General features: G+C 41.7%; 1 protein-coding gene across 1 annotated transcript; it reads left to right on the forward strand.

The window, feature by feature from the left end:
* Positions 1-4,282: 4,282 nt before the first annotated feature.
* On the forward strand, positions 4,283-17,378 carry LOC117401516 (calponin-2-like). The gene is made up of 7 exons (XM_034002289.3): positions 4,283-4,509; positions 9,637-9,758; positions 11,840-11,906; positions 13,568-13,705; positions 14,185-14,301; positions 14,783-14,929; positions 15,273-17,378. Exons 1-7 carry the CDS (start codon positions 4,447-4,449, stop codon positions 15,543-15,545), a joined length of 927 nt encoding a protein of 308 aa, XP_033858180.2. The 5' UTR covers positions 4,283-4,446; the 3' UTR covers positions 15,546-17,378.
* The last annotated feature ends 2,384 nt before the right edge of the window (positions 17,379-19,762 follow it).

A 19,762-nucleotide genomic window follows, 5' to 3' on the forward strand; every position in this document is an offset into this window, starting at 1 on the left:
CGGTATCACGTCAATATCAAGGTCTGTTTCTTATTATGTATGTGTGTGTTTATATGTATATTTAAAAACAAATTCCCAACAATGGGTTGAGCTAAATACCTCCGAAGTGTGTCTAGAACAAATACCACATCATTGTAAGCGGAAAGTGGAAAGTGAAGTGGTCTGTCCGATTTACGATCTGGGGTAGAGAATGTTCTTTCAGAAAGAGGAACAGGTTTTACATTTGGTTGACCAGTTTGCTAAAAATATGAGAAATGCAGAATTCTGACTCGTGTTCCAGCTTTAGAAACGCATGACTGTAAACAAGCTTAGCATAACAATGCTGTAATAACAATGACTGTATATACAGTATATACTGCAGTACTGTTGCGCTGACATGAACATTAATAATTAATACAAAGTTCCCAAGTCTAACAAGTCTGTCTAAATTGACAGTATTGTTAATTAAGTTGACGGCAGTGTAAAGTCCCCCTCAATATTAAGACTGTATTCAGGAATAAGGCTGCCATCTGCAGTCCCAAACTTATCAAGCCACTGTTAAATTACCTATCTAGACCATCAGTCTGTAAACTACCAACCCTTTTTTATATAACTATTAAAGGATCCTGGCCCTTGTTGTCAGTGGTTACATCATACTATGTCCCTTAAAACAGGAATTGAATCAAGTACCACAGCTACTTCATCATTACCTCATTGCAGAGGAGTGCTGAGTAAACACTTCTTTATAAAGCACTGTATCCAAAGCAGCAGGGACGGGTTGGGTGTCTTTGACTGGCGTGTTTCAACCTGATTTCTCCCCAGGTTAACACACCTCACTCGCTGACATGTGCTTCCTGTTCTTTTGTTCTGTGTGTAGCCAGGTGCAGGATTAGCTAAGAAGGATTTCTTGTTTTATCTGGTGACCCAGGTAACGGTTGGGTGGTGTTGATCTTGTCTGTAATGTGTGCAGAGTGCACAGGACCATCTACAGCACAGTGTCCCTTTAAAGAAGGATTTCAATTCTTACCACCTATAACCCCCCGCTGGGGATGAAGTGGAGGCGGCTGTTCGTTTGTGTGTTACACTTTACAGATTTCTCCATATATCTGGAGAACCCAGATGTATCCAATTATCCAATTGTAATGAAACTTGGTATTAACATTATTTAGCATACGTTATTGAGAATATTAGATTCTGGGGCTACAGAGGGGTGTCTGCATGTCCGTACATCCATCCCCTAGATTACGTCAACAGTGTTAATACAATCCAGGCTGATTCCCTGGTGCTGTAAAATTCACCAGTGGAAATGCAGCTGTGGCTTGTCTCAATGTGGTGAGTGTAAGGGATCTCCTTCTGTTAACCAGGGAGTTAATAATACTGACATCAGCATAATTCCCTCTTGAATGGTAAGACTGTAGTCTTTGCTGCACAATGTAATTGAATTCAATAAGATGAGATGCCCATTACAACAGGTTGATCATGTCAAGTAATATTAAAGAAAGACTCCCTTAGGATAACTGTCTTATAGGGAAAAATAAAACTGGATATGGAGTGAATTTACCTTTCCTTTAGTATTAGAGGGGAGATGTGTGCATGTAGTGTGGAAAGAGCTAATGTAGGAGATGTAGATCTTTGAATTACAATGCTAAGTTATTGGTTCCTGATCACTTATGGCTGGTTTCACAGACCCAGATCCCTGACTATATGGCTGGTTTCACTAGTGTCAGTGCTAATCACCCTGGATTACATTAACACTGTAATTGAATTCAATGAGCTGAGAGGCCCATTACTGACAGTGTTTAAATATGTCTATACCCTTATTCAACTTGTAGGACACTTCACAAGCAGACTCCATATAGAACAGACAAAATATTAAACATTAAATATCTTTGAAAATGTAGAAGCAGGAAAGAGGAAGGAAGGAGGGGGTGACAAAGAGATGCTGTGGTCAGACAACCAGTATCTCGGTTTGGCTTGAATTGAAGTTCAGAGCATTAAAGACCAGTGGGATTGTCACCTACTGTGGTTGCTTTTAAAGAAGAAAAAAAAAACTAAACTAAACTTGAACCAAACAACTGCACTGTTAATAGTCTCAGGGAGTGCTAATTAGGGTTTAAGTCCTAACCTCTTTGTAGAAGTGTCACTGTTCTGACTTTTATTGAGCTGGGACTGGCTATTTATTTATTTATTTAATTTTTTAATTAAGGCTACGGAAATGTTTCAAATACAATGCTTTAGATAACCATGTGCATTTCTTCTGAAAAGACTCCTAAATGATGTGGCGTTTTCTCAGTAATTTCTTAAACATGTAATGTATAAGGAATGTTTGTAACCAATCAGAAAAGACATCACAGCTTCACTTTTTAGAAATGACTTTGTATAGGTCTTTATGTGTGTAGCTTTGAACTGTATACAGAAAAGCCTTTTACCACAGTAGTCTATCACAGGGCTGGTAAAATGTTCTCAAGGAAGGGGAAGATGCACCCCTCGCCCCCATTCCAGTTGATGAAACTTGGGACCCGTGTTCCTATTCTAGTGTTCCCTATTGTCTCTGGAGACAGAGATGAGGTGTATCCCCTCACAGAGCTGCAGGAGAGGAAAGCCAGTGTAAGATCTGCTTCTTGTAAACAGCAGATATTTGACTTCCCTAGACTTTGTTCCAGATGCCAGAATAAGATCCTCTCCTCCCCCTCGACCAAAGCCACAGGAATGTAAGCGAAGCACAGCAGTCTCGCATAGGCAGTTAAAGCAGAACAGTTGAGATTGCAAGCCTGTCTGTGCCTCCAAGATATGAAGCAGCCATACAAACCCAGTATTAGCATGGTATAGAGTGGCACAGCAGACTGGTATCTGGTATCACACTTCAATTTCAGTTAGCGTTGCACTGGCTTGGTCATTTCTCCTTGTCCTTAACCTACAAGCTGCTTCCACTATACTGACACTGTTCAATATTTTCCCTTTAGGCTGGGCCATAGCATTCACTAAAAGTTAGTCGGCTGGCTGGCTGGCTGGCACCTTCCCCAAACAAAGGCTTTCTCCTCTTTTATACAAGTGCCCACTCCCCAATTATCACTCAGTTACCTAACTGGTGATTGGCCACACCTGGGATTGCTGGCAGGGACAGAGTTAACCCCATCCTTGCCAACCTTACATTCCCACACACACATTGTATACATTGAGGGCTTACGCCCTGCCACAGTATAACATGGTTCTTTAAAAACTGCACATGTGAGACCTATGCAGACCCCAGTACCTTCTGTAACTGCGTATTGAGGCTTCACCAGCAGCACTGACTTCTGTGCAGGGCAATGTCAGAAGTGAACACGGCAGTCCTCTGTGGGCGTGGAGACACCTCCCTAGCAATCTGGTTAGTGCAGATAACAAAAGGGCTGCCCGAAGGCAGATCAGAGCCTGTCAGCACTTGTTTACATCAAACTATCAAACTATGAGACCAGAGCCCAAGAAATGCAGCGTTTAGCTTTTAGGAAGTGCAAGTGTATCAGATGACCTGATAATAATGCACAGAAACTGAGAGCTTCCTTTATAACCTAGAGTCGCACCAGATATCATGTTTTAGAATTCAAACACACAAGTGCTATTATAGGTGCTTCTTTCAAAACTGCACACTTCAGACTAGTGTAGCGGATGGACGTGAATACAAAATAGTACAACCAAGACGATTGAATGAAGGTTGAAAACTGGGCCAATCCCAGCTTTCCCGGGATGTCTGGTAATTCCAGCTAGGGTCTTTATAGAAGAACGAGTGCTGTCTAGTGTAACACTTTATAAAAGTAAAGGCATGCAAACAGAGCTGTCATTAAAAAGCTGCTATTTTATGAAAATTCACGTTTCTTTCAAAATTTTACAAGTGTTTGAGTATTTCATAAACTATAAGCACCGTCAGATCAATTCCAATCTGCAAGCACAGATCCAACCACACTCATTCATTAGTTCTGCATTCTGTACTGAACCTTTAAAAATAAAAGTATTTTTGCAGTTTATCATAGCACAGGTATTTCGCATATTTGCATATCTCATGCACTATTTTGTAATACGCCTTTTGAACTGTGACGTGTGACGATCACACAAAAACGCATAACTCAAAAAATACGTATTCACTTAAATGTTCTTTCTCAGACCAGGTGACGTCAGGCAGTTGTGATTTAGGATAGTCTTCGCATTGTTCTGCACTGACTGGGAATCTTGTACTCCGGAAACTCCTATCCTGGACAAAAGTGTGCCCTTTCTGTCCTTATAAGGACTTTTTCGATATTAATCAAAGTTCACAAAGGAGTAAAGGGAGGCGCTACAGAGGCGGGACAATGCAGGGAGTTGAGCAAGCAGCCCACAGAGGAGAGCGAAACTTCTCACACGCTGTAAGGAAGTTGCGATTGCTACAGAAGAAGGGAACGGTCTTCTGCCTTTATCTTTATAGCAAGAAACTCATTTTTAATATCGCTGAAAAAAATGTCCAGTGGTCAGTTTAACAAGGGGCCGGCTTATGGCCTGACTGCAGAAGTGAAAAACAGAGTAAGTTTCTTTCTTTCTTTTTTTTTTTCTTAAAAACTAAAAATAAATAAATAATCGTTTGGGGTTTATGGCGCAGAAGGTGATCGTGATCAGGAACGGCTTACGGCCAAATTTGTGCTAGCCTGCTGTAGTGTTGTTATGGTACATGTTTTAATTACACCGCTACTGTATACAGTTTTCTACATTTATTTATTTAATGAAGCGATGTGGTTGTTTTTGGTAGTTTTCAGTGGAGTTGATGAATATATGAATTGCATTTTACAATACTGTAAACACGTGTTATAAGTTAGTCGTGTTTCCATCGCAGACTTTATTTATGAATTTGCAAATGCATTGCATGTTTGTTATTGTATTTAAAATAAGCAATGCCGTGGTGAATTTTACGGTTTTCCGTGTTGTGTATCCTTTGCCGCAAATTGTGAATCTGGGACTGGGCGTCGCCCCTTTGGCTAAACTATTTGGATTTGGGGACTGAAATGGATTTTTAAATCAAACCAAGAAGAAAATCGAAACTTAACCGTCGTGTTCTCTAAAATAGATGGTTTGAAGTCTATGCACGGATCTGTTCCCCGCTCTCATCTCAACAGCTCTCAGATATTAATGAAAGGGACACAGGTTTTTTTTTTTTTTTTTTTTTTTTTTTACATCACCCAAACAGTGATAAGTTTTATTTTTAGGGTTTAGTGAGTGTCGGCGGTCTGCGGGGCTTCATGTCAACTTGCAGGTCACTTGGGTGTCTTGGGTACAGATCTGAGGGATGTAGCTGTAGGCCTGAGCTCTGAGAGGCGGAGGTGAGGGGATGTAGCTCTGAGAGGCGGAGGTGACGGGATGTAGCTCTGAGAGGCGGAGGTGAGGGGATGTAGCTCTGCCTGAGCTCTGAGAGGCGGAGGTGAGGGGATGTAGCTCTGAGAGGCGGAGGTGACGGGATGTAGCTCTGAGAGGCGGAGGTGACGGGATGTAGCTCTGCCTGAGCTCTGAGAGGCGGAGGTGACGGGATGTAGCTCTGAGAGACGGAGGTGACGGGATGTAGCTCTGAGAGGCGGAGGTGACGGGATGTAGCTCTGAGAGGCGGAGGTGACGGGATGTAGCTCTGCCTGAGCTCTGAGAGGCGGAGGTGACGGGATGTAGCTCTGAGAGGCGGAGGTGACGGGATGTAGCTCTGTGAGGCGGAGGTGACGGGATGTAGCTCTGAGAGGCGGAGGTGACGGGATGTAGCTCTGAGAGGCGGAGGTGAGGGGATGTAGCTCTGCCTGAGCTCTGGGAGTCGGAGGTGACGGGATGTAGCTCTGCCTGAGCTCTGAGAGGCGGAGGTGACGGGATGTAGCGCTGCCTGAGCTCTGAGAGGCGGAGGTGACGGGATGTAGCTCTGAGAGGCGGAGGTGACGGGATGTAGCTCTGCCTGAGCTCTGGGAGTCGGAGGTGACGGGATGTAGCTCTGAGAGGCGGAGGTGACGGGATGTAGCTCTGAGAGGCGGAGGTGAGGGGATGTAGCTCTGCCTGAGCTCTGAGAGGCGGAGGTGACGGGATGTAGCTCTGCCTGAGCTCTGAGAGGCGGAGGTGAGGGGATGTAGCTCTGAGAGGCGGAGGTGACGGGATGTAGCTCTGAGAGGCGGAGGTGAGGGGATGTAGCTCTGCCTGAGCTCTGAGAGGCGGAGGTGAGGGGATGTAGCTCTGCCTGAGCTCTGAGAGGCGGAGGTGACGGGATGTAGCTCTGAGAGGCGGAGGTGAGGGGATGTAGCTCTGCCTGAGCTCTGAGAGGCGGAGGTGAGGGGATGTAGCTCTGCCTGAGCTCTGGGAGTCGGAGGTGACGGGATGTAGCTCTAAGAGGCGGAGGTGAGGGAATGTAGCTCTGCCTGAGCTCTGAGAGGCGGAGGTGACGGGATGTAGCTCTGCCTGAGCTCTGAGAGGCGGAGGTGACGGGATGTAGCTCTGAGAGGCGGAGAGTACCTAAGTTTTCTTAGTTTTAGGCGTACAAGACAACGATTTAAAGTACTAGTAATGGAATAGATACAGTGACTCATGGAAACAGCCATTTGAGTCAGTTACTTTCTTTGTACTGCTGGCATCACAATTTGTAGGTGACAGCTTTGTCATTAAAAAGTACACTATAATGCACTTCATATTCATAGGTGCATGTCACACATACATTTTGAAATGTATCTAGCGCGGGTTCCCAGACTGCGGGCCCGTGAGATGGTTTTGGGAGGGGGGGGGGGGGGGGGGGGGATTTTGATTGAAGGGATCAAAATCTAAATGTGGATGGGAGTCCTGTCAGGATGCCTAATGCCATGGGGGGGCCAAGAAAGTTTGGGAACCGCTGTGAGAACCATTATCCAACTACTATTAAACTTGGTACAGACTTTTTGGTAGTATTTTTTAGCTCTCATCAAACAATAGACAGAAAAAAAAGAGCGTGCGTGAGAAGAACACCAGGGAGAAAGTAAATGGGATTTAAAACACAATTTAAGGTCATTGTGATCATTTCTTTATCAAGCATCTATTTATTTTTTTAGCCTGTAGCCATGGTGGGGGGTACAGTATGTTATCATTATTTTGTTATTGCATTGCCTCACACAGACAAAACATAGCTCTGTGTGCCCCTGGTACTCCTGTGCTTGTCCAGCTCTAATTGCCCACACTCATTCAGAGGGGGAGAGTGCTTGATAAGATGTACTCTTCTTTATAAACAAATTCCCTTTGTCCCTTCCTGGCTGTCTTGTTTATTTTGTAAAATTAAAAATACTTTGGTATCGGTTGTCCCTCCACCTCACTTTAACCATGCATTCCATAGCAGACAGCTCTTTTTTATTACATCTTTCTAGGTTTATTTTTTTTTGTAGATGGACAAAAATCTGTTCTTCTCGTGGCTTTTATTTTAATACCGTCTGCAAGCAAATTGACCGGTTCTTTCTGTTATTCCCTGAAGTGCAGTTCTGGGGGTTTTGATGTGTTGAGGCTTCCTGAGCTGAGTCTCAAATCCACTCGCAGCACAGACGTGAGCTGCAACTCAGCAGAATGAACTGCACTGTGAAAGTGTGACAGTAAGTGAACACAAAGCAGGTAGTCATCTCTGGAGTTTAAACAGCGCTTTGGTTTTTACAGATCTCCCCATGGGGCTTTTGTCTGGAAGAGTTCTCAGTAATCCAATTTCTGAATGACCTGGGATTGTAATGGGTTTGCATACAAACCCTTACCAAACATTAGCACCTTCCAGATGGTCTTACAAAGCCTGCTAATCCTCTGTTGTGCTGCTTGTGTCGTTCAGACAGATGCTGGGAACAAGTAAACAAAGGGGAGTGCATTTATAAGTTAATAGAACAATACTCCATGTGCTTGGGGCAAAGCCGAGTATTGGAACACATTCACGCTGTATGTGGTGTAGCATTGTGGGCTGGACGGGATTGTAAGTAAAGCTGAGCTTTCGCCAGCCTTCTAGAATAATCGAGGGACCCAGGGTCGGTTGTCTTTTGCTTCCTGTGCTGATGACAACAGGATGCCTTGCAGTGCTAGCTCTCTTGCAGGAAGATGAGAGGTGGCTGTGCTGAATGTCTTTCCGGTTGAGTCTCTCGCTCACCTTGCATCGTACACTATCACAGATTTAGCTTTGATTCTACTTTCTGTAAAGGCTGAAAATACTAACAGGGCTCTACGCTAACTTTTTAACTGAAATAATCGAGGCACACACTGAAAAAAAAAAAAAAATACACACAAACACAATTTAGCACAAATAAGTAATACCAGCTTTTATTTGCTGTTGAACATCTATAAATATTTTTCTTTTTTTACATGGCACCTGTAGAGTATAATACTTTTACATCAACAAACGGACAATTTTTCCCAACTTAAATTTTCTTTCTTTTTTCCGCATCAATAATACAGTCCCCTGTGTGGGCTTACCTGTACGTGAAATAAAAGCTCAGCGGTCCTGACTGGATATGGGATGAGAAACTAAAAAGAAACCGCTAATTATTTATTTTTTTTACAGTATTTTTGGGGTCTTCATGTCCTTATAACTTGCATGTCTTGCAAACCATGAATACTGAACACTGATCAAAGTGCACGTCATGGATTTACCGGTAACGCTTGTGGTGTGTGGGATATGCAGTTTTTAAAACCTTGCTAGCAATAGAAATAATAATACAATGGACTACGATCCCATAGACACACCGTGATTAAAAAACAAACTCCAGATAGCCTTGTTCAGATGTGTTTAAATTTGTAGCTGACAGCATTTTCATTTTGATCAGTTTTTGAGGTTGTGAAAGCATTGGGCGCATACGTGTGGCTAAAACAGAACTGATGATCGCACCAACAACTGGATATGCGTAGGGTTACCACTTACCAGACATCCCGGGAAAACTGGGACGCTCCCACATTTCAGCCTTCATTTTTTGTCGGAACAGTATAAATGTTCAATCGTCCCAGTTTTGCTTTTGTAATCTCATTTTTTTAAAGTTCTGTATCACTGTGGTCAGAAAGTTAACAGCAGAGTAATCATGAGGTTGTGTTAGCACCATTCCTAAAATAAGCACTCTTCTGATATTTGTTTGATAATTGTGTATATCTCCTGTTTAAATGGTAATAGCTGATCTATTTTTTTCTATCCTGGCTTTTTGTACATTTAACATGTTTTGATCAGATAACAATAAAAAAGAGTTATGATATGCAATTAATACACCTGATGTTTCATTTTTAAATTATGACTGTTATTATATACTGTCTTTAGAGCTGCTATAGCATCTGTGAATTGGGGGGGGGGGGGGGGGGGGTAAATTGACGGGGTACCAGGTTAATTCTACTCCTGAGAGATTTCTTTCCTGTAATACTGTGCTAATATACTCTCTAAACAATTAAATAACTTTTAAGGCTTTTTAAGGATTTTTTGTGTTTTATAAACAGATATTTTATACAGGTTATCAGTCCTTTTAAAACCTGAGAATAAACAAATAAATCCTCTAAACAGTTTTAAAAATCCTCTAAACAGTTTAAAATAAAAAAAAACGTTCCTAACAAAGCATTCCTTTTAAACCGTGCCTCCAGTTTTGTGAGCGGACCCACTTTCAAAGCTGTTGGCACACAGTTTCCTTGCTTGGCTGCGTTGCTCAGGCTGCTCTTGTTTCCCTGCAGATCGCTCTGAAGTACGATGCTCAGAAGGAGGAGGAGCTGCGGGTCTGGATCGAGGACGTCACGGGCAAGCGGATCGGAGACGACTTCCAGAAGAGCCTGAAGAGCGGAACCATTCTGTGCGAGTGAGTAAAGCACTCGGGTCAGGCCATGCAGCAGCTGTACAGGGGCTGGGTCCGAACCCGAACCCAACGTTACCCGAACCCTAATCCAGCGTTACCCGAACCCAACGTTACCCGAATCCAAACCCAATGTTACCCTAACCCAACGTTACCCGAACCCAACGTTACCCGAATCCGAACCCAATGTTACCCTAACCCAACGTTACCCAAACCCTAATCCAGCATTACCCGAACCCAACGTAACCCGAACCCTAACCCAACGTAACCCTAACCCAACATAACCCTAACCCAATGTTACCCGAACCCTAACCCAACGTTACCCGAACCCAACGTTACCCAAACCCTAATCCAGCGTTACCAGAACCCAACGTTACCCGAACCCTAACCCAACGTAACCCTAACCCAACGTAACCCTAACCCAATGTTACCCGAACCCTAACCCAACGTTACCCGAACCCAATGTTACCCGAACCCTAATCCAGCGTTACCAGAACCCAACGTTACCCGAACCCTAACCCAACGTTACCCGAACCCTAACCCTAATCCAACGTTACCGCAGGTAAAGCAGGCCTGGGTTAGTGCTAGTCCGGGTGGGTGAGACCAGGCATTAAGCGCTAAACCAGCATTTACACAAATGGTTTAAAAGTTCAACTGTCCTATATGTTTTTCAGTGAAAAGTTGACTTTAGGATTTCTAGTCATATTTGTATTTTAAATGTGCATTTCATTAAGTTTTACACATACAATATTCAATCACGGTGATTAACAGTGCATACAAATACAATGAGAAACTCGTTTTAATACTGGAAGAAAATCAATGCAAGATTGTGATGACAATACATTGTTTGTTTAGTGCAGTGCTGTTTAGAATATTGTTGGTACAGTAGACACATTTCCTTAATGCAGGCTGTCTGTTTAACACACTGCACCGCTGATGCAGGTGAGCTGCACCAGATTCACACGGTCGGCATTCATTAAGAACAGGAGCAGGTGAGCTGCTTTTCCGTGTTAATTCCCAATAGGATAGTTACCTGGAAAACAAATGTTTACCCTCATTTCATCTGTGTTTATGTATTTATTCATTTTTAATAAACACTGATAAGTTCCTAGGATATTTTATTTAAAAAAAAAAGAATATAAAGGACCTTGATTACACCCTTAAAGATGTTTCCACCAATAACATTAACTTAGTGTATATAATTAAAAAACATTTAAACAACACTGCAGTCATGTGAAGACCTGTATGATCCAGCCAAAATATTCACTGAACAGCCCCTGGAAATTCTAAGGGAATTTCTTCCATTTCCAATGCAGTAGTAAAGGACTGTGTGTGACCAGCTAATTAAAAACCTACTCCTTTCATTCAAAAATAGAATTCATTCTGGTCTAACGAGGTCCTTTCCATTCTGCTAGCTGAGAAATGTGATAAAACGACGCGATTCGGACTCCTTGCATAGAAAACAAACTTGGAAAATGGACTATGGACAATGGAATGCCCCTTCTCTTTGGAAAGAACCCAGCTTTTCATTTTTACTGTTGATGTTACAAATAACTTATTTAAAAGGTTTATGTTTGACCTGCATGTTTTTCACAATGGTTGATACTTGGCTATCGTGTATATTACCCACAAGTTTGGCATCACCTAGAATTTTCGGAATGAGACATTTTATACAAAATTTTTTAAAAAACTATATGAACATAATTTGGATCGTTTAACATCATGTAATCAAATAAACTACAAAATTTATATCGCAAAAGTCTACCGGAAGATATAATAGTAACACAGTATTTCATGTTAGATTTTGAAATGTCAGGTTTTTCATTAAGAATATGGAAAACTACAAAGCGGTATTTAATTCAACATGTTAAAATAACATTATTCAGCAGCTTTCATTCAACTTTATGAAACAAAATTAGTTAATTCTATAGGGTGATGCAAAACGTTTGGCCATAGCTGTAGTTTGTGGGAGGAGTAATAATTAATGTTTTTTTTTTTTTCCCATGAACTTCATAGCGTCTGAACTGTGAGTGGCAGGTGATTCTGGTGCCAGTAATATTCACTGATATTTTTGCATTTCTCTCCAGACTGATTAACGTCCTCCAGCCGGGCTCAGTGAACAAGATCAACCACTCTGAAAAGAACTGGCACCAGGTGAGGGGAGCCGTCTGATTCGGACTCGGAAATGTATTATACAGGGTGTACCCCCATAATGAGATGTACTTCACAACTTCCTGCTTCAGTCACTGCGTCCTGGTGACTTCATAAAACTGACCGCCCAAGTGACCCGCAAATTGACATTCAGACCTTGGCTGGTTCCCTGTCTCAGTGCAGCACAAGACTAGAGTCACAATAACCATACGAATGTAGAAAGTGGATTAAACTGTTTGGGTGATGGTGGAAAAAAAACAGTAATCTGCCCCCTGCAATATTCGAGTAGGTGGAAGAAATGTCTCATACTAATGAGTTATATGGGCAGCAGTATGGATTAGTGGTGAGGGCTCTGGACTCTTGACCGGAGGATCGTGGGTTCAATCCCAGGTGGGGGACGCTGCTGCTGTACCCTTGAGCATTGTATATCAAAATAATGTGATATCTTGTAACAATTGTAAGTTGCTCTGGATAAGGGTGTCTGCTAAGAAATAAATAATTATTATTTGTTTATTTAGCAGACGCCTTTATCCAAGGCGACTTACAGAGACAAGGGTGTGTGAACTATGCAGCAGCTGCAGAGTCACTTACAATTACGTCTGACCCGAAAAACGGAGCACAAGGAGGTTAATTGACTTGCTCAGGGTCACACAGTGAGTCAGTGGCCGAGGTGGGATTTGAACTGGGGACCTCCTGGTTACAAGCCCCTTTCTTTAACCACTGGACCACACGATGATGATGATGATGATGATGATGATGATGATGATGATGATGATGATGATGATGATGATGATGATGATGATGATGATGATGATGATGATGATGATGATGATGATGATGATGATGATGATGATGATGATGATGATGATGATGATGATGATGATGATGATGATGATGATGATGATGATGATGATGATGATGATGATGATGATGATGATGATGATGATGCACCTCCTGGGGGCAGAGTCCCATGATGCGATGTCTAAAACAGAAACCACAAGATTGCTGAAGAACACATTAAATAGATGTGATGTTTCTCTCCCACACGAAGCTGCTCAAGTATTTAATTAAGTAGTAACAGTAAGTACAGACAGCTGACTGATCCGACACAGGGAGTCTTTGAAACCACAGGCTGTCAGGGAGGCACCGCGGTGTCGAGTATTTATGTAGCAATTAGATAAACCTTAGGGCTGGGTTACACAAGGCAATCTGTGCTGGAATAGCTGTCAAATTGCATAGCGTAGCATGATTTTGCATGATTGCTGTTTACACATCCATTTCAAGTACTGTTTGTTCAAATATTTGAGTAACACGAATATATCATTAAAGGAGTGGTGGTGTTTTAAAATCCATTTTTTTGCCCCATTGGAAATAGCAATGTTATCACTGCCCCCCCTTTAAGGAGTGATAACCTGTGCTTTAACATTCAATTAGTACTGGCAATATTGGAGCTGGGCTCCCCTTTAAGAGTCCTAACTAAGGTTTATCTATAGTCTTGCATTTGATAAATCCTGTATGCTTAAATTAGATTGTTTTTTGGTTCTAAGAAGTTAAATTAAATAAGTACCTTTTTACACTCTGCGTGTGGATTGTTCCCATGCTGTTTGACATTCTGTGGTATCACTAACTTGTGGATTTTCCTCCTTTGTCTTGTTCTGATTTAGCTGGAGAATCTGACCAACTTTATTAAAGCCATCACAGCCTATGGACTGAAGCCCCACGATATCTTCGAAGCGAACGACCTGTTTGAAAGTGGAAACCTGACCCAGGTTCAGACCACGCTCCTGGCTCTGGCTGGCATGGTAGGTTGTTAAAGAATGCAATGTCCAGCTTACAGTGGTTCAGATTAAAGCCCTGTCTGTATTGTGCGTTCGGATGAAATATCCCTAATGCAGAGATTCTATTTGGTTAGGCTATGGATCATGGCAATCTATCACCTATATAAATGTGTGTGATTCCCTTTAGTTTAGTACTGCCACTACTTTTGCCTGTTTTTCTAAATCTGTTCTTATGTCGACCCTCCAAGTGCAGCTGGCACACCAGTGTAAGCATGAACCTGTCCCTCTGCAATACTCCAGTGGCTGTAAAAAAATGCATCAGTAAGAAAAGCCACATAGAATAAATGTGGTGTGTTTCTTATATCTAATAAGAACAGGGTGTTGCAGCTTAATAGTTACATTGTGGTGTACCAGATGAGAGGCGTTTTAAAAAGTCGAAAATAAATGGAGTGAGTCTAAACCAAAGGAATACATTAGTCATGTCTTGTTTTACTGGTTCTTAGGCAAAGACCAAAGGCAACCAGCCTCGAGTGGACATCGGAGTGAAATACGCAGATAAGCAGAAGCATGCCTTTGACGAGGAGAAGGTGAAGGCAGGAAAATGTGTCATTGGGCTGCAGGTACGAGCTTAGCAACGGCATGGTGCATCCTCACACAAACTCTTAGAAGACAAGTTCTCTAATTGCAATGAAACTTGGTAAGGACATTCTTTAGCACAAGTTATGCAGACTAGTATCAGAATCTGGAGCTTTTCATCTGTCTGTGTCTGTATGTATGTCTTGCTGTATTTTTAGACAGCTGTTTAACTTCGTTATGAAAGTCTGGGGCTATATGGAGGAACCTGCACTCTTGCACTTATATTTTTGATTGCATATTGACCATGCTGGTCTACTTTTTCATGATGCAAATATCTCTACATTTGTACAGCCATCCGAAATTTGCCATAAGCCACTTGCCTTTGCTCCCCTCTCCCATCTGGGATTGTCAGCCTGTTTCCACGCCCTGCTTTGGTTATGCCCTTTGACTTCTTTCCACACTGTGCCCAAAAGGACCTCCTGCCCCCTCCACAGTATCCCTGAACCCCATGTTTCTTCTCTCCAGATGGGTACCAATAAGTGTGCTAGCCAGGCGGGGATGAATGCTTACGGCACAAGGAGACACCTGTACGACCCCAAGGCTCACATCGAGCCCCCAATGGACAGCTCCACCATCGGCCTGCAGATGGGAACAAACAAGGGGGCCAGCCAGGTAAGGGCAACACAAACCCAACTCTAGCATGAACACGTGGTGGAACAGATCACTGTGTATCAATGCTGCGAGCTTCCAGCCATTGTCCATTTTGTAGACAATGCACTTTGGGGTAGCACTGCTTGTGTCAGAACTTTAAATAATTTTCAATACCAAGCTATTAAGTAAGCAAGCAGTCTGAATGTAACCTAAACCACAAACCAAGCAGGGGTGGTTGAATACTTTGAGTCACTGACTATACAAACTGCAATGTAGGTCATGGTGGTCCGATTTATTTTATTTTTTCATGCTGGCTCTAATTTTCAATGCTGTTATACTGATCTATAAATATTTCTCCTGCTAGACTGGCATGACCGCCCCTGGCACCAGACGCGCCATCTACGACCAGAAACTGGGCACAGAGAAGTGCGACAACAGCACCATGTCCCTACAGATGGGCTACACCCAGGGAGCCAATCAGAGCGGGCAGAATTTCGGCTTGGGCAGACAGATCTACGATGCCAAGTACTGCCCCAAGAGCGAGCTGGGAGAGAATGAAGCAGCTGCGGGCATAAGCTACAACCAGGAGTACCACGATGAGGGCTACCAGGGATACCAAGAAGATGGGCAGGGCTAGTTACCCTGGCAAAGGAGGCCACGGGGGTGGGGGGTGGGGGGATTGGGAAAGGTGGGGGGGCTGACTCCAGCCGCAGCACATCGGGATTCCTAGCTATGTTTGTTTTTCATTGGTAGTGCCTGCTTCAAAACGATCAGACAAGAGCGATGGGTTTATATTCCTCGTTTTGAGGGTGATGTTGTTAACAGTGGAACACAGGGTGTGTGCTAATGAACATAGCCTTCTGTAGCTGGGGGCCGTATCTAAACCCGAGAGGATTCACAGTGTGGAAAGCAGGAGATGAATGTGCTGTCCTGCATCCAGGTTCTTGTTGCATATTGGCTGATGCTAGTTTTTCAAATTTGTAGTTTCAGTTCAACCCAATAAGTGTTAAAAATGGATGTGAATACAGAAACCAATATCTTAGCAAGGTTCTTGTTATCAAAGTATAAAAATGACAGTTTTCCCATCGGCTTTTCCATTTATAAGCTGTGCTGCCCCCATGAATGGGCTGAAAAGAACTCTACCATTGAGTAGAACTCCGAGCCACGGCAGATTTTCACAGCTGAGCTTATTTAGACAGACCGTTGACTTGACAAACACAGCTGTCATAAAGCTCTGGAGTGGCTCAGGCAGCTACACAATGGGAGTTCTTTCCATCTCTGCAATAGACAAATGTTTACTGAAAGGTCACCAATTTATAAAAGACGTGAAATCAGGAGGACCAGCAATTTTGCATTCGAAACTCCTGCAGTGACACCATGTACAGGACTGTATGTAACTTGTAATTCTTATCTTTTTTTTGTATTTGTCCTATAAAGGTCAGAATGTTGGGGTACATCAAAGAAGCACTTTTTTTTTTTATTGTAAAACCCTTCATTTAAATAAGACTTCCTTGGTATTTTTGTTTTAATTTTCCAACAAAGTTTTGTTTTAGTTCCACTGACTATCTTATGTCTTTTAAAGTTTAATATGTATTGTAGTTGAGAAAAATGTAGAGCTCAAACCATGAAACGCCACTGAATCCAATATTGGGGACCAATATTTCTAATAGAGATGGTGTCAAAGGGATTTTGAAGAGGGAGTTAATGTGTGTATGTTGCTTAGTCTGAACAGCAATCCATACTAAAGGTTGTGCTTAACCTCCCGAAAATTAAATATAATATTTAATCAACTGCTTTAAAGTACCGAATCATCATGGTGGCGTCTGACTCCTTATGCATTGTAGTAAAATGGATACGCCTTGAAATGGATAGATTCTTATCCTGTAGACAGCAGCTCTCCACTGCCTGCCATTAACAGCATGATTCTTAATAGGATCCTGCTGTTGTTTTAGCTGAGTGGTGGCAATAGTTAGGTCTGCCACTGTTTGAATAGTTTTAATGAGTCCCGTATTACCTGCACTCTGATGTCAATCATGTGTAAATCGTAGAAGAAACTCTATTCAAGAAGACGAAAGTTTGTCAACTTGACTTTAAGTTTCACCTACAGTATGATTTGAGTGTGTTGAATTTCTAGATGACTGTTTTTTTCAAGGGAACAATCAGCTGTTGAAATGTGTTTCTGTTAAATGTTTTTTGCCCAACGTGCCATATCGATACGGGTACAGTATTTTGGAAGGTGCCAACATAAAATGTTTTTAAGGTGTGTGTTGTTTTTTGTATGCATCTTTTTATACAATTCCAAAGCAGCATTCTATCCATTCCAAACTCAGAACTGGAATCTTAGTTTGTTAAAGTTGCCTATGATTAATATTTGTAAACAGCTAAACTGTGGAAATAATCTGATCATTTTAACTGGTTCTGTATTTAAAATTGTTTTTTAAAATTGAAAATAAAAATGAAGTGCCATGTGTTCTATTTGTACCTGCCTTGTGTGTCATGTGACTTTGCAACAAACGGTACTGCGTCTTGTATATAAGCAGCGCGTGGCTGTTTATTAGGGTCTAGAGAATCATTTTCTGTATTGTGTATCGAGGAGCCAGTCCGTTGAATTGCTGTCTTCTCAGAGATATACGCTATCACTCCTGCTCAAAATGTGTGTTGCTTGTTTCTGTTTTTGATAATGCAATATCACGTTTATATTTCGCTTTTATATGTTAAGATCAGATGAAATGATGATTAACCTCGCAGTGCTGTAGACAGGATGCAGCCTTCACTTGTAGGTAATCCATACAAATGGATTAAAACATTCACATGTAGTTTAAAATACGTTATACAGAACAGTAATCATGTTTTTATAATTTAAATAAAATACATGTTGTTTATTTACACGTAATTGAGCCTGCTTGCGATCTATACAGTAAGCTTGCATTGCAGCAGCACCAACTGCTGCGGACAAAGCTTTATTGAACAGTCACCGTGCCAAGCAGCTTATCAGTCACATTTTACGACTACTAGAAATATTATTATTAATAATAATAATAATAATAATAATAATAATAATATGAACTTACGCTTGTCAAGTGACCCCAGAGATTGGTTATGCCTCCATGATACGAGTCGCTTGCACAGTTTGCATTAAACTTTTTTTTTTGGTTGTCTGGACATTTAACAAAAAAAATCCCAAACAGCAGAGGGTTTGAGACATTTCTGTCAATACAGCGTACGCTATACAGTGCTTTGCTGTCGAGATAGCGAAATAACTCATTTGCTTCTGGTTAACACGAGCTGGAGGGGCATTTCGAAATTAAAATTATTAGTGTTGGCGTATATTGTGTATTTTTCAAACATATTCCACTGTAGCACTTCTCTTACATTGTCTTGTACATTAGGTATTCAGTACATATTTTACTGAAGCACTACAGCCACTAGAGGTACGAGCCCACTGCTTTAGATACCCTGCTCCATACACGGCAGAGGCGCCATCTAGCGTTGAACGTAATGTATAACGATTTGGTAGCAATATGCATTACACAAATCAAAAGACGGAATTTTGCATTTTTTAATCTGTGAAGTATAGTATTCACACATTGTCAAACAGTTTCTGTTAACAGGAAGAAGAAAAAAAAACATACAGTGCGTGAACCGGTCTGACGAACCTTCAAAGGTGTTCGAATCCCTGGCAAGCGAACGAACCTTTGAACCTTCGGACACAGCCCTGCAGTTTAGTATAAAGGTCTTCATCTGAGCGAAAATAAGATTATATATTTTTTAAGCCTTCATAGTTTCACTAATATGACTAGGTAGTATTATTCCTGCTTCCTATAACTACGACTGTGGTTCATCGGCATGAATACTGTTTGGTAAGTGTGTAAACGTGTGTTTCCATGAGCAGTACCTTAGTACAGCCCCATTCAGAAAGTTCAAGTTCATCATTGCTCTGTTTTATACTTCAAACAATACCATTGCCTGAAAAAAAGAAGAAAAAATGACAAAAGTCTTATTTCACCTAATTGTTTTTGTTTATCGCTGCCTGTCAAAAGTGGCTTAATTTAAACTGGTTCAAACTAAACCCTTCAAAAACAGAGGTTTTATTATTGGGATTTTATTATTAGGATTGACAATAACTCTCAAGAAGCTTGAGAATAGCTTTACCCCTCCGAACATGAATGGAACTACACCTACTGTAAAGCTAGGAACCTGGGAGTGATTATTGATGATCACCTTTCATTTATCCCCCAAATTAATCAGGTGGTAACTTCCTCTACTTTTCTCTTGCGTAATTTAAAAGTTATTAAACCATTTTTGCCAGGTTCCCTTTTTTGGACAGTTGTGCAAACACTTTTTAAGCCCTAAACTGGATTACTGCAACTCCCTTTATTCAGGCCTCCCTGTGGTCCAGTTTAATAGACTTCAGAGGATTGTAAACATGTCGGCTCGCCTTGTGTCTGGGACTGCGCTGCGCTCACACATCACTCCGGTTCTGAGGGAGCTGCACTGGCTCCCAGTCTGTGACAGATTTAGATTTATGAAGTGTAAATGGAGTTGGACCAGCCTACCTTCCAGCTGGTCTTCCTGTTAGAATCAATACCAAGAGTTTATGTTTGAATGGTTCCCTCCATATTTCTCTTTATTCCCAAGTTAATTTGGGAGGCCGCACCTTTCAGAGCAGCTCATTTATGGAATTTGATGCCAGTGGAAATTAGACTCTCTCCTAGCCTTCTTAAGTTTAGAAAGCAATTAAAAACTTTGCTTTATCAAAGATCTGTGTAACTTTGGAGAAGCTGGAATGGTTTCAATAATGTAATACATGACTGGAAAGTGTATAATCTTGTACCATATATTTATGTTGTAGTG

The sequence above is a fragment of the Acipenser ruthenus genome, chromosome 47 (assembly GCF_902713425.1).
Source record: "Acipenser ruthenus chromosome 47, fAciRut3.2 maternal haplotype, whole genome shotgun sequence".
In the NCBI taxonomy this organism is placed as follows: Eukaryota; Metazoa; Chordata; class Actinopteri; order Acipenseriformes; family Acipenseridae; genus Acipenser; species Acipenser ruthenus.